This window comes from Biomphalaria glabrata, chromosome 9 (assembly GCF_947242115.1).
Source record: "Biomphalaria glabrata chromosome 9, xgBioGlab47.1, whole genome shotgun sequence".
Taxonomy (NCBI): domain Eukaryota; kingdom Metazoa; phylum Mollusca; class Gastropoda; family Planorbidae; genus Biomphalaria; species Biomphalaria glabrata.
Genome location: NC_074719.1, coordinates 11927682 through 11941641, shown reverse-complemented (window position 1 = coordinate 11941641; position 13960 = coordinate 11927682). Strand labels below are relative to the sequence as shown.

The 13960-nt window shown below is 35.6% G+C and overlaps 1 protein-coding gene across 1 annotated transcript in view; it reads right to left on the bottom strand.

Annotated features, from left to right (window-relative positions):
* The window catches only part of LOC106074617 (choline transporter-like protein 2), a 46526-nt gene extending 33442 nt beyond the window's left edge, over positions 1 to 13084 (bottom strand). Inside the window, exons 1-10 of the mRNA XM_056042379.1 lie at positions 12709 to 13084; positions 11184 to 11232; positions 10266 to 10339; positions 9437 to 9515; positions 8630 to 8717; positions 7643 to 7750; positions 6532 to 6592; positions 4164 to 4299; positions 3049 to 3132; positions 1155 to 1267 (exon numbers count right to left, since the gene is read on the bottom strand). Coding sequence (XP_055898354.1) covers positions 1155 to 1267; positions 3049 to 3132; positions 4164 to 4299; positions 6532 to 6592; positions 7643 to 7750; positions 8630 to 8717; positions 9437 to 9515; positions 10266 to 10339; positions 11184 to 11232; positions 12709 to 12958 — 1042 coding nt within the window. The 5' untranslated portion in view covers positions 12959 to 13084. The remainder of the gene's footprint in view (positions 1 to 1154; positions 1268 to 3048; positions 3133 to 4163; positions 4300 to 6531; positions 6593 to 7642; positions 7751 to 8629; positions 8718 to 9436; positions 9516 to 10265; positions 10340 to 11183; positions 11233 to 12708) is intronic.
* Positions 13085 to 13960: the final 876 nt, after the last annotated feature.

Genomic DNA, 13960 nt, shown 5'->3' with positions numbered 1-13960 from the left:
CGATTTGTTCTTTGAAAAGATAAGATACCCCACAGATTTAGATTAAGGCTTTGAGGATCGCCGCCGGAAAAAAAATTCGATTAATAATATTCAGTAAAATTCAAGCATAAATTGTGAGTTATAGTCCTAAATTTATTTAAAGAAAAATATGAGATAGAGTAAAGGTTGGAAAAAGTCGACTAGGAAAAGATTATCTGGCTTTTGAACTCATCTCAACCGTGACTGTTATATTGACAAATTTCGTTTGAGTCTTTCTTAAAATAGTTATGATAAATTCATGTGAAATTACAAAATATTAAGACTAAGACTGCTTTATTGATCCTTACGGAAATTTGTTGTGATTACAAGGACTCGTTTCTCATATAAAGACAACACAACAGAAAAATACACATAAATACAACAGACAACATAAAAAGTTCATTCAGCGACTACACACAGGTATCTTGGTGCATTTCATGTTCCCTGATCAATGAGTGGCGGTGATAGAGTCTGACTGAGTGAGGCACGAACGAATTTTTGTACGGCTTCGTTCTTGTTTTTTTATTGACAGCAGTCGCCCACTTCGCGACGACCTGGCGTAGTTCTGATGGAGCGGGTGGCCGTTGTCTTCCAAGATTTTTTCGATTTTCCTTAGGCACTTTTGTTCAAAAAGTTCCTTTAAATGTGGTAATGTTGTGAGTGTAATTTTTGATGCTTTTTTAAAGATTGTTTTCTAGACGTTGCAACAGTTTAGATGAGGCGTTGCCTTGCCAACAACTTATTCCGTATGTTAGCAGATTTTGTACAGTCGCGCCGTAAAATGTCTCAAGGATCTTCTTGTTTAATTTAAAACTGTTGAGTTTGTATAGAAAAAAGATTCGCTGGGCTGTTTTCTCATACTAGAAGGGGTGGGGCGAAATAATCTAAAAATAGGTTGAAATATAAATAATTAGTATATATTATTAACATAAGTAATAAATTCGTATACAAATTGTGTGAATTATATACTAAAATTCGTCCGCCCTACCCCCCTGGATCCGCCAGTGCAATTAACAGATCCGACTGTATGTATAGGTCGGCAGGTATCGAGATCTGTGATCTAGCTAAGTGACTGTCGCCTTTGGGAAATGAGTCAATCTATCTAGATAAGTGAATGTCGTCTTTAATATACTTACATATACCAGAAAGTGCTAAAATGACTGCTATAGATAGCCAGACCATATAAACAGCAATAAACCTCATAGCAACTATCCAGGCGAAAGACAAAAGCATGGCCAGTATAAGAAACCTGCAGATACAATAAAAGTTGTCAATCAATGAAGTGAGGTCATTATCAAAAGTTTCATAGGAGTCAAGTTTCTTTGATTTGGTCAATGTTAAGTTTCTTTGATTTGGTCAATGTCAAGTCTTTTTGGTTTGATCAATGTTAAGTTTCTTTGATTTGGTCAATGTTAAGTTTCTTTGATTTGGTCAATGTTAAGTTTCTTTGATTTGGTCAATGTTAAGTTTCTTTGATTTGGTCAATGTCAAGTCTCTTTGGTTTGATCAATGTTAAGTTTCTTTGATTTGGTCAATGTTAAGTTTCTTTGATTTGGTCAATGTCAAGTCTCTTTGGTTTGATCAATGTTAAGTTTCTTTGATTTGGTCAATGTTAAGTTTCTTTGATTTGGTCAATGTTAAGTTTCTTTGATTTGGTCAATGTTAAGTTTCTTTGATTTGGTCAATGTCAAGTTTCTTTGATTTGGTCAATGTCAAGTTTCTTTGATTTGGTCAATGTCAAGTCTCTTTGGTTTGATCAATGTCAAATTTCTTTGATTTGGTCAATGTCAAGTCTCTTTGATTTGGTCAATGTCAATTTTCTTTGATTTGGTCAATGTCAAGTTTCTTTGATTTGGTCAATGTCAAGTCTCTTAGATTTGGTCAATGTCATTTTTTTTTAATTTGGTCAATGTCAAGTCTCTTTGATTTGGTCAATGTCAAGTCTCTTAGATTTGGTCAATGTCATTTTTTTTAATTTGGTCAAAGTCAAGTCTCTTTGATTTGGTCAGTGTCAAGTTTCTTTGATTTGGTCAATGTCAAGTCTCTTTGATTTGGTCAATGTCAAGTTTCTTTGATTTGGTCAATGTCAAGTCTCTTTGATTTGGTCAATGTCAAGTTTCTTTGATTTGGTCAATTTCAAGTTTCTTTGATTTGGTCAATGTCAAGTCTCTTTGATTTGGTCAATGTCAAGTTTCTTTGATTTGGTCAATTTCAAGTTTCTTTGATTTGGTCAATGTCAAGTTTCTTTGATTTGGTCAATGTCAAAGCTTTGAAAATGTTAGAGGCATGGCCAACGCTGCAGGATCGAAGTCATTGTCAAAGGCATAAAATAGTTGGATGAGGTAAAGGTACCGCTTTCAAACCTTGAAATATATGAAACTGGAAAAAAAAGGGGGGGAGGAGGTATAAAGATTATCTTTCTGTGAGGACGGTTAACGAGGGTGTCATGTGGCATGCCCAAAGACCGACCACCTTTACTTTTCCCGGCCAGTTGCCCATAATTATAACATTTGTCAGAGGCTTGTATCTAGCACAAAGTTTTAAAATATTTTTTCTCCCACTTACTAGTCTCGGATCAAGTTGAAACTTTGCACAAGTATTCATTGTACCTGACAATGACATGAACCAATCAAAAATAGTAACCAGTTAGTTAATTATGGATTATTATTTTTTTAAGTATCGAAATAAGAAGGAATAACTGCTACTTAATGAGAGATGTGGTATATATATATATGGATTTAATCCCCTTATTACGTTTTGTTACGCTTTTCCTCCCTCTTCCCATTCTCGAATCAAGTTGAAATTTCGCATCATTATTCATATTCGATAACACTACACGAATCAATCCGAAAATTAATTCATGACAGAAATGGAGCTAAACTCTGCCATTTACAGATAAATGGCAATAATTAGCGGTTCCTTCCCTTAGATAAGCTTTGTTTTTTTTTTTAATCAATCTTTTGTTATTTTGCTTGTTTAGACGTCTTTATAGGCCAATCCTACAGTTGGAAAGAATGAATGAGAACTTACACACAAATAAAGGTCTGCGAATTTTCGACATCTTTCGTTAGTTCTACTCTGTATTTGCGAACTTCAATGTAAATATCGTACAATCTGGAAGCAATTATATATATATATAAACCAAATAAACGTCGATACATGTTTCAAACATAGGATTGCATTGTTTCTAGGGCTAACACACTGCACCTAAGGACGTTGTTGCGAATGTGCAAGTAATCACGGTATGTAGGCCTTCTGACCAGCTGACCACATGGTACAGGATCTACAGGATTCAAAGAAGATTCAAGCGGCTAAATGAGACAGCGACAAAATAATAGTAGTTTATATATACCGATATGAGATTGGGTGTAGGAGAAATAACGTGTATAAACTTTTGCATGACGCGTAGGACGTAATCATCTTCGTTTTTGACGTAACGTATATAAGAAGATAGATAGATAGATAGATAGATAGATAGATAGATAGATAGATAGATAGATAGATAGATAGATAGATAGATAGATAGATAAATTGATTGATTGATTGATTTCCTGTATCTAAGCAGGCCCATTAGTGAACTACATATTTTGCCACATCTAACGCTAAGAAAGTCTTTTTTCTGCCAAGGGTCAGGTAGATAGATGATAGGTATGGCTCATCAGACGAAGATTGGACCGACCAACGTTGCCATCGGAATGATTCATCCTTAGGACGCGTTTCTTAGTCTGCATTTTTCTGAAGTGTCCTTGACCCTTTTGTTTTCTGCGAAGTTTACATTAGCACACCCAATATGTAACTAAGCTATCTGATTTTGAGCGATTTCCTCCCAAATATTTTCGTAGAAAGCTGTGGTTCTGAGATTTACTATTGCAGAGAACAAGCCCTTACCTCGGAACGCTCCTTTGGAATTTTTTTCCTCTGCCTTGTTGATAACATGCCTGTTACGTATCAATTTAAACAAACCTAGTCTCGGGTAAAATAAACTTAGTTTATTTATGTCCTTTAATTCAGTTCGCTGTGGGAAACGGCCAGAATAGGCCTACAGATTACCCGACAAAGAGAAATGATCTTTCCAGGAGATCGCTTCCTATGTTATAAGCCTAGCCTGCAACATTATAGCTGCCAAACCTGTAATACTAACTTACTTGAAAGCGTTGTTTAAGATTTTCCCGTCAATAGTCGTTTTGTCGGAGCCCACAAGCGTAATTGTAGAATTGTTTTTTACAAGTATTTTTCCACTGTCATCGAAAGTCACGGGAGAGGGTAGACATCTGTTCAAAACTGCACAATGACCCAAAAAGAATTCTTCAGTTTAGTTCAATAAACGCCATAACTTTTAAGAAAACAACGTAAATTTATTTTAATTCTTTTAATTCTGAATATAGCTTTTACCAGCGACGCTCGGTGTGCAAATCCTGTTTTTGTGTGGTTGTGATAGCGATCGGGACCTTTTTTTTTTTCTACACTTGATCTCTTTCCTAAAACATTGATATTTATTTACTGTAAGTATGGGCACGACATTCCAGCCTCACCTTAAACTGGCTTAAACATACGTCAATTAAATAAGTGTGCAAAATTTAATTTTGTTCCGAGATTGGAGAAATAACGTGCACAGACTTTTGGCCAGATACACAGGCAAAGTGAGTTATTATAAGCTTTACAGTTAATTTAAAAAGAAAAATTATAAGCGCTGTGAGCTCCCCCCCCCCCCCCAAGCGCCGCCAAGCACTATTTCCGGTATTAAAAGCCAACAAATTGCATATTCTGATGTATCTACATGCCTTATCCTGCCATTAATTAGTTAAAAAGGAAGTTTTATCGTCAAAATCATTTAAACTAAAAAATCTGGGGAGTTGTTTTTTTTTAATTCAAAACCCCATTAGCTACGATCATAGAATTTGATGACTGAAGTTTGCTTTAGAATAAAACTGAAGAGAGAGGTTTTCAACCTCAAAACCCTCTGTATGGGGGTATTTAAACTCAAAACCTTCAGGATGGGTTTCAAACTTTAAAAAAAAGCCCTCTGGAGGAGGGGGTTTAAACTCAAAACGCCCTATGGCTACGCTCATAGAATTTTGAGTGTATAATTTGCTATTGTTTATATAGAAGAGGTATTTTTTAGCTTCAAACCCCGCTGAAGGGGGGTTTAAACTCAAACCACCCTGTGGCTACGATCATAGCATTCTGAGTGTGTAGGCCTAATATTTTTTTTTTATATTCAAGAGGTATTTTTTAGCTTCAAATCCCGCTGAAGAGGGGTTTAAACTAAAAAACCCTTTGACTTCGCTTATAGAATTTTGAGTATGTAATTTGCTTTTTTATATTGAAGAGGTAGTGTTTAGCTTAAACCCCATGAAGGGGGGTTTTAAAGACAAACCCCTCTTGGATACGCTCATAGAACCTGGTGACTGATGTATGGATAGTCTTATATTGAAGAGGGGGTTTTATCGTAAATTTCGGAGGGGATTTTAAAATCAAAATCTTCCTTAGCTATGCTCGTGGGGGATTTGACTTCAAAACTCCCTGGTAGGGGGTTTTAATATCAAAACCCCCTTGGCTGCGTTGAGGTAAGTGATGATTTAGTATTAAAATCTGACCTAAAATAAATAGAATCAAAGCAAAAAATATGTCGCTAAATACCAACCCCCCCCCCCACGATGTAATTTCGGGGAGGGGGTGACCCCCCCCCTGGTTACGCCCATTAGTTGAAGTCATGTTAGACCCTGAAGGGCGGGAAGGGAATTCTGACCTAAATTTCAAGAGCCTCAACTCAACTCTCTCAACAATTCAAAATATCAAAGATTTATCATTCCCAGGTTGTTTGTAGCCGAGGCTAATCATCCTCCAAACGTTTTTAGAAAGGCTTATCATCCCCTAGTTGTTTGTAGCCAAGGCTTATCATCTTTCAGATGTTTAAAACAAAGGCTAATCCTTGCTTAGATTTTTCTAGCAAAGGCTTATCACCCCAGTTGTTTGTAGAAAAAGTATCATTGTCCAGTTGTTTATAACAAAGGCGTATCATTCCCTAGTTGTTTGTAGCAAAGGCTTATCCTCCTCCAGATGTAGCAAAGGCTTATCCTTCCCTAGATGTTTGTAGAAAGACGTATCACCCCCAGTTGTTTGTAGCGACTGCTTGTCATCCTCCAGATGTTTGTAGCAAAGACTTAGTACCCCCAGTTATTTGTAGCAACGCTTTGTCATCTTGTGCCGTAGTTCAATCTGATGTTTTAGAACCGTTCATCATAGCATTAAAACATACACACAAATCAGTGGCGTAGCTATGGTGGGGAGATGGGGGGGGGAGAATTTGAAAATCACTCCCAAACCCCCACTTGAGTGTTTGAAATTATTTTATTTTTTTACATTTAATAATGAATATTACGCCATTATCTCATGCCATGATGTAGAAGTTCAAAATACAAGGGGCCCCCTAAAGAGGCCAACCTCCCCGGGCCCCAAAATTCCCTTGTTGCGCCACTGACACAAATGTCAAAGAAAACTCACATGACTTACCTGGCTTGGTCTTAACAGTGTAGGCCGCACAGTCTTTGTTAGCAACAAGGTTCTCAACTTTCTAGGCAAAGAAAACAAAAAGTTTCTGTATATTTAACTATTTTATTTTAGGTATAAATCTATAATCGCCAGTTTCATCAGATCTATTGCGTTCTTTCTTCTCGTCTGCACTCATAGCAGACGTTACTTCTTAACTGTAGCCTTGATCATTTCGTCCTAAGCCAAATCCATGTGTCCAGTCGTGCATGTAACTTAGAAACTTAAACTCTGCTACGTAATTAGTTTTCCTGTCTGATTCAGGCAACGTATATCCATGCTCTTATGGCATTAGGGAAGATGAAGCACTTGTACGAATTAGAACAATTAGTGTTGTTTTTCAAGTGCTAACAAGCATTTAAAGTGTTGCCTTAATCAGTCAGTGAGAACTCAATGAATTATTAAATCTATGATTACGTAAAACAGTTAATAAATCAACCTTAGTAGGAATGAACATTATTTATGATAAGATAAGATAAGATAATTTTATTGATCCAATCAAATGGAAATTCAGTTTGACTATAATTGACAACATCAGCGTAACTACTGTACAATAACAGTATAGATGAAAAATTCGAACAACATTCACACACGAAACACATACACATTCACAACCAGCGCTTTATGAGTTTGACTTCTATGTACTTCTCGATGACGACAGCTGATCTTGTAACACTCTGACCGACAGTGGGATAAAGGAGTTTTTAAATCTTTCTGTTTTAGTCCTAATGGAAAGGAGACGACCACTTCGTTCAGATCTTATGTAACAGTGCTTTAATGGGTGCAGGTTGTCCTTAAGAATCGAGAGTGTTTTGGAAAGGAAACATGATGAAACATCTCTCAATAAGAAAAACATGAGATGTACCGAACTTACTAGTTTATTGTTGGTGTAAAAGTATTGACATATCTACTTTTTTTTCATGTTTATTTTTAAGATTCATACGCTTCATAACATTTAATCTACCCAGTATTTGAAAAATCCTCAGCAAAACCAGTTAAAAGTGCGAGTTTTTATGCCCTGATCTACACTTAGGCCATGATATACAGATATCGGCCTACTTCTGGTAGGATGTACCTTCGACTTGACATCAACGCCATCTTGACATATAAGTTTTGTTTTGTTCTGTGTGGCCACATCTTGCAGATATACATAGTAGTAATCGGGGCAGTCAGCAATACAAACCTGTCCACAACAGAATACAAATAAAGAGTACAAGAAACGGCACTTAAGTGGCTACGGAGTTCATTGTTAACACATTAAACAAGCAAAATAAAAAAAAATCCTTCAAAAAAAAAGTTTATCTAAGGGAGGAAGAACTCCGTCCTAAAAAAATTATATTTATTAATAATGTGGAAGTTATTTCCCTTATTCGATATTACACAAAATAATTTATTGGCTAATTGAGTATTTTTGCTTATTGTTTCATGTTCTGTTATGTACAATAAATTATTATTTAAAGTATCAACCTGACTGGAGAATGTGTGAGGGAGAAATAGCGTTAGCAATTATTTAAGGGGACTAGACCCAACAAATTTAGCCATATCTGTAAATAACTGAAGTATTAGTTTCTCTTGTTGCTGGGAAGCACTAGCTCTCGATCGCACCTCATGGCGTGTAGCTGTGAGTCTCCGTGTCTCAGGATTTGAAGCAAGAAGAGTGGCCAGGGCGAAAGAGCGCCGAACCAACAAAAAGCTGAGAGAAGCAGGCCTATCTGCAAGTGACCAAACCCACCCATGCCACGTATGCGGCCGGCTTTTTAAAGCGGGTATTAGACTTTACAGTTATTTTCGAGTCCATAGGAAATGAGAACTGTGCTCATCTTCGGCCAGGAAGGAGGAACTATATTAGTTTCCCTTGTTGCTATTAAACAAAATAATGAATTACCAGTAATTAATTGTCTAATTGGCTACTTTTTTTTTTATTGATGCATATCTTGTCTATATCAATGAATAATTGTGCGAAGTTTCAGCTTGATCCGAGAATGGGAAGTGGGAGATATAGTGTACCAGACAGACAGACAGAGTGAGTTGATATAAGCTTTGAAAAAAAAAATACCTATACCTGTGGCGTTGGGCAGCCTAAGTAAAATACCGCAGGTCCGTACTTCGCACATTCCAAAAGATCAAACATAAAAAGATTTGGCTTATCTCTGATGAGAAGCGAAAAAAAACAACATAGATCTAGAAAAATGTGGTCTCTTGTGGATGAAACAAAAGATCAACAAGGTGATTATTGTTTTTAATGAAAAGAAACAAAACTTACAACCAAATACAGATGAAAGCGAAAAGTTTGTTAGAGCTGTATAATGAAGTCGAAAATGAAAACTTAAACTAAGTACACATCACCGTGAATAATCTGTAGTATAAACATCTCACATTTTTACGTTGCCAGAGATTCAATATGGCCAGTGGTTTTAGTGATAAAGTCTGTGATTAGGGTTATATACCTGTAAGTAACCTGTAGCTCTTTCAACTAACACTAAAAGCAACTCAGGTATCAGGTAGTTTTCTAACTCCTCTAACATACAATATAACTAAAAAGAGTTTACTGACTGGGTTAGATTACTAAGTGGGTTAGATTACTGACTGGGTTAACTTACTGACTGAGTTAGATTACTGACTAGGTTAGATAGCTGACAGGGTTAGATTACTGATTGGGTTAGATTACTGACTAAGTTAGATTACTGACTAAGTTAGATTACTATGTTAGATTACTGACTGGGTTAGATTACTGACTGGGTTAGATTACTGACTAGGTTAGATAGCTGACAGAGTTAGATTACTGACTGGGTTAGATTACTGGCTGGGTTAGATTACTGACTAGGCTAGATGACTATGTTAGATTACTGACTGGATTGGGACTACTTACTTGTACTTGCCTACGCCACAGATATTTCCTTTAGAGTCAATGGGATGAACAAGAAGCAATGGGTTACCAGCGCTGAATGCTGACGTGGTTCATGGAGGAAAGAGAAAGAAAGAGAAGCACAAAACGTGAAGTCATATCGCCTTCAAACTTTACTTAGTTTTATAGCATTTTGGACCTTTGGGGCGTCATGCCTGATCTTTCGACCTTCTCTTTCCATTTCTCTCTGACTTTTACCAGGATTAGAGTCCAATTCTTAAGGTTGTCTTCAGATCGATTCTTTTGATTTCCTAAACTTTCTTCCCCCTGGAAATGTTCCTTTGCAGAAGATTGTTTGAGACCCCCCTGAGAATCTCGTTACATGACAGAACAGTTTTATCTTGCGGTTTTTTTTTGACCAAAATCAGAATGTCGTTTTTGTATGACTCAAACAAGTCTATATTTAAAAAAAAAACTTTAAATTGTAAAATGAATGGAATGTTCACTCTAGAAATATCTTCTGTTCATAATTTTAAACGTATTAATAGATTTTTTTTCCATTATAATCTCGTTGTTACGCTAAAGCTTGTGTACAGATAATTACATGCACAACTATTGCCTACATAGGGTATATGAACTCATCTGATAAAGGTCATAAGTCTACTCTAAATGTCGGGGGGTATTAAAATGTATTACTATTATCTTAATTATTCAATGCAAATACAACCAATTCTATAATGTTAAGATACAACAATACATCCTCCTGTTTATCTTTATCACAAGCCACAGTGCATATACAGAGGGATACTAAAAGTGGTGTCCAATTGAAAAGAAGGAAATAATTTCTACTTACCATAAATAGACACGATAAAGTAACCAATGAGAAAGAAGGCGAAACCAAAGCAACAGAGAACATCGGTACAGGTCCTAGAGGAGAAACATGAACATGTACAAGAAATTTACTTTTTAAAAACAAAGCTTATATTAAGTGTAATTGTACCTAGGAGTTTAAGTAAGTCTAATAATTAAATTTCTAATAGATATAGACTAACAACAATAAATCTGTGCGTTTAGAAGTAAGTGTACCAATTGTTTTTTGTTTTGCGCTATTTCATACTCTTTGCTTTCTCAATGCACTATGATCCTATCACTTGTCTGGATCAGTTAGGGGAAAAAAAAAAGGGGGTCGGGGAGAAAGAAGTGTGTATCTGTGTTAATGTTACCGTGATAGCTTTTAAAATGCATTATATATATATTTAATTAAAAGTACGACTTTAATTCGAACTCGAGGGCTCAAGCCTCCGAAGCCAACACACTAACCACTGTGCCTAAGTTCTTATGAAAATAGAATCTTTCGTAGCTCTCCATTGTAAGTTTCTAGCTTTTAAGCGAGGACCTAATTCTTTAAACAATATATGAAGGGTGAGTAATTCAATTAATACCAAGCGATACCAAACAAAATTATTAATTAACAATAATTAATTAATTAATTAATTGATTTCTTTTTATTTATTAATTTTTATGTCAGGAACAAGAAATAAATATGCAAAATTTCAACTTGATCCGAGATTGGGTGTGGGAGAAATAACATGTACACATTTTTTACCAGACAGATAGACAGGCCGACAGACATAGTTTATAAAAGCTTTGTAAAAATACTTAGATTTTGTTTTTGATAAATAACACTTAGATCGAATGAACCAATTTTGAAAAGAAGGGCTGACAAAACTGTTTATCATAGGGCTAATTATAAGTGGAACAAGCAGTCTACCTTTTAGTAATACATCCCCTGTACATCAGCTCACCTTCAATCAATGATGCTGAAAGTCAAATACAGTATGAATGTATATTAGAATGACTTGCAACGCCCAGCTTCGGCTTCGTTCAATGAGTTTACAAGAGAAACAAGCAAAATATATTTTGTTAAATGTTAAAAAACAAAGCTCATCTAAAGGTGAAGAACTCCGTCCTTAAAACTATATATCCACCAATAATGTGCTGGTTATTTTCCTTATTCGATATCAAACAAAATAATTAATTATCAATAAATAATTGACTAATAATTACTTTTTTTTTGGGGGGGGGGGTATATTGTGGGGACTAAACCCAACAAATTTAGCCATATATCATTCATATATGTGAGTACTGAAGTACTAGTTTCCCTTGTTGCTATTGAACAAAATTATGAATTATCAGTAATTAATTGTCTAATTGGTTACTTTTTTTTTGTTGTTGATTCATGTTTTTTCTATGTCGATAAATAGCTTGTAGCCGGATTTCATTGCAGGCGCGAAAGTAAGCTGTTATGGTCACTAGGGCCGTTACTTGAAAAAAATTGAGAAACACTGCTGTAATGATTCAAAGGTGCGTTTTGCATAAGTGTTTAATTGTCAGCAGTCGACTGCTGGTACACAACTAAACCGTTATAGGCATAATAAATATTAATTAATAAAACTTGAAATGGCTTGAATAACTTCGTTGTGAGCAATGCTAAACAAAACTTTTATTATAATATAGACAAAATGAAGTCGGTTTGAGATTAAATGTATTCGACTTTAGTAATAATATTTTTCAACAAAATCCAACTCACTACAATAACACAACCTTTCAGTCTCACGTTCTGGAGTTGTCTGTCCTAACTAAAACCAATGACGACAATGCCACCTGTGTTGCATCATTCACAACCAATCGCTAACTTCTTCCCACCGTCACCACAGAAACACACACACACTCCATAACACCCCCTGAAGCATGGGCCAGTCACCACTAGGCTCGAATTTTAAAGAGTTCAACATGTTGCAGCTGCCCAGTACCTTATTCCTCAGGAGGTCCTCCACATTTCAAAAACATATAACAATAGATGTATAGTAAATATAAGAAAACAAATGATTGAATTTACAAGTAGCCCACTATATTTCTTTCTTCAAAATTACGACATGCTTTTCAATGTATCAGTAGATTTATTAATATTATTAGGTTTAAGTATTTAAATAGTAGCTTGAAGTGGGTGGGGCCTCCACACAAATTCTGCCTAGGGCCTCTACTAACTAAACTCAGGCCTCGTTTCTTAAACGTCTGATAGACATGACGAGTATCGTTATCTTATCTTATAAAATTCAGACGTTACTTATAAAATAAGATAATCATGTCCTATGCGTCATGCGTCTAGTCATGCATGTTAACCAATGACCACATTATAACTTATAGGGCCTACTAGTCTAGATCTATACAGATCTTCTCTATGACAACGAATAAGCCAGATCGTAATGACGACCACTGTTTATTATTTCGCCTACCTCTAAAGGCAGACATTTTCCTGTGGATGTAGGAATCTTTTCTTTTCTCCTTTTGCTCATATGATGGTGGTTCTACGAAATTCACACCGTCAACAGGACTTGATATCATTGCTGAATTACCGGCTTCTACTAAATGCGATTTTGGTGAGCCTGTTTCTAAATGACTTAACGATTCGGAAGATTGATCAGGATTTGCAGTTTCTCCAGTATCGACAGTTGACTGGTATCCTAAATCTGTTTTACTAGACATTTAACGGATAACTTTTATATCAAGTTCTGTAGCACTTTCTTTTAATTGGAAAAAAAAACAATATATAATTTTCTATCTTTGGTTTTTCTTTAGTTCTATTTCGACGTTTGCTTTTTTTTTTGTACGCTCCAAACTGATGCTGAAAGGTGCTAACTTGTCTAGGAGTCCAATAAATGTTTGCAAAAGTTGTTTTTAGAAAAGACTTTTTTTTAAAAAGAGTCTTGTTTATATATAAATACACTAATTACCTTCTTCGCCCATTAAAGAATTACTTTGCTAAATGTGTTAAATAGCAAATAACTAACATTATCCACCGGATACGCCCGTTGATTTGGTCCCAGGCTTTATATTGTATATTTTGCCACGCACCCCTCCCCTTTATAACCTTGACCGGGCGTAAATTCAATTATCACTTTTCTCTCCCTTCCCCCCCTCCTTTTCAACTCTCCGCCATAGCAAATAGTCCTCATTACACCATTGAACTCAACTTCTGCTTTTCATTTCTTTTGAAACATTTGATTGGCTACTTCAAAAAAGACGATAATTACGTCCTGCGCATTTTATGTGTCAATCTAGTCATGCATGTTAGTCAATGACTTAAACTCTTGCCAAGTCGTAAATTTTCCTGGCTGATTCATGCAACCCATTCCATTCTCTAATGGCAGTAGGAAAGAAGCACTTCTGTGAATTTGTTCTAGCGTATGGAATAAGAAATGTGCTTCTATCTTTGTGTCTCTCAGAGTATTTCATTAGGTTTTGTTGTTCTATTTTTTTGGGCTGGTCCCTGCCCTATATAAACAGTATTCATTACGAGAAACAATACAAAAAAAAAAAAAAAAATGAATGCATTGGAAGGAGTGTAGGTGAATGTTTTTAGTCTAAAGTTACAGTACAACTGACACTATAGCAAGTATTTGTGAGGGAAGATATATTTTAAATGTCTATCAATTACCGATAACCGCATGGCAAAAGTGAATTTATTTTAACCCCAAAGAAAGACAG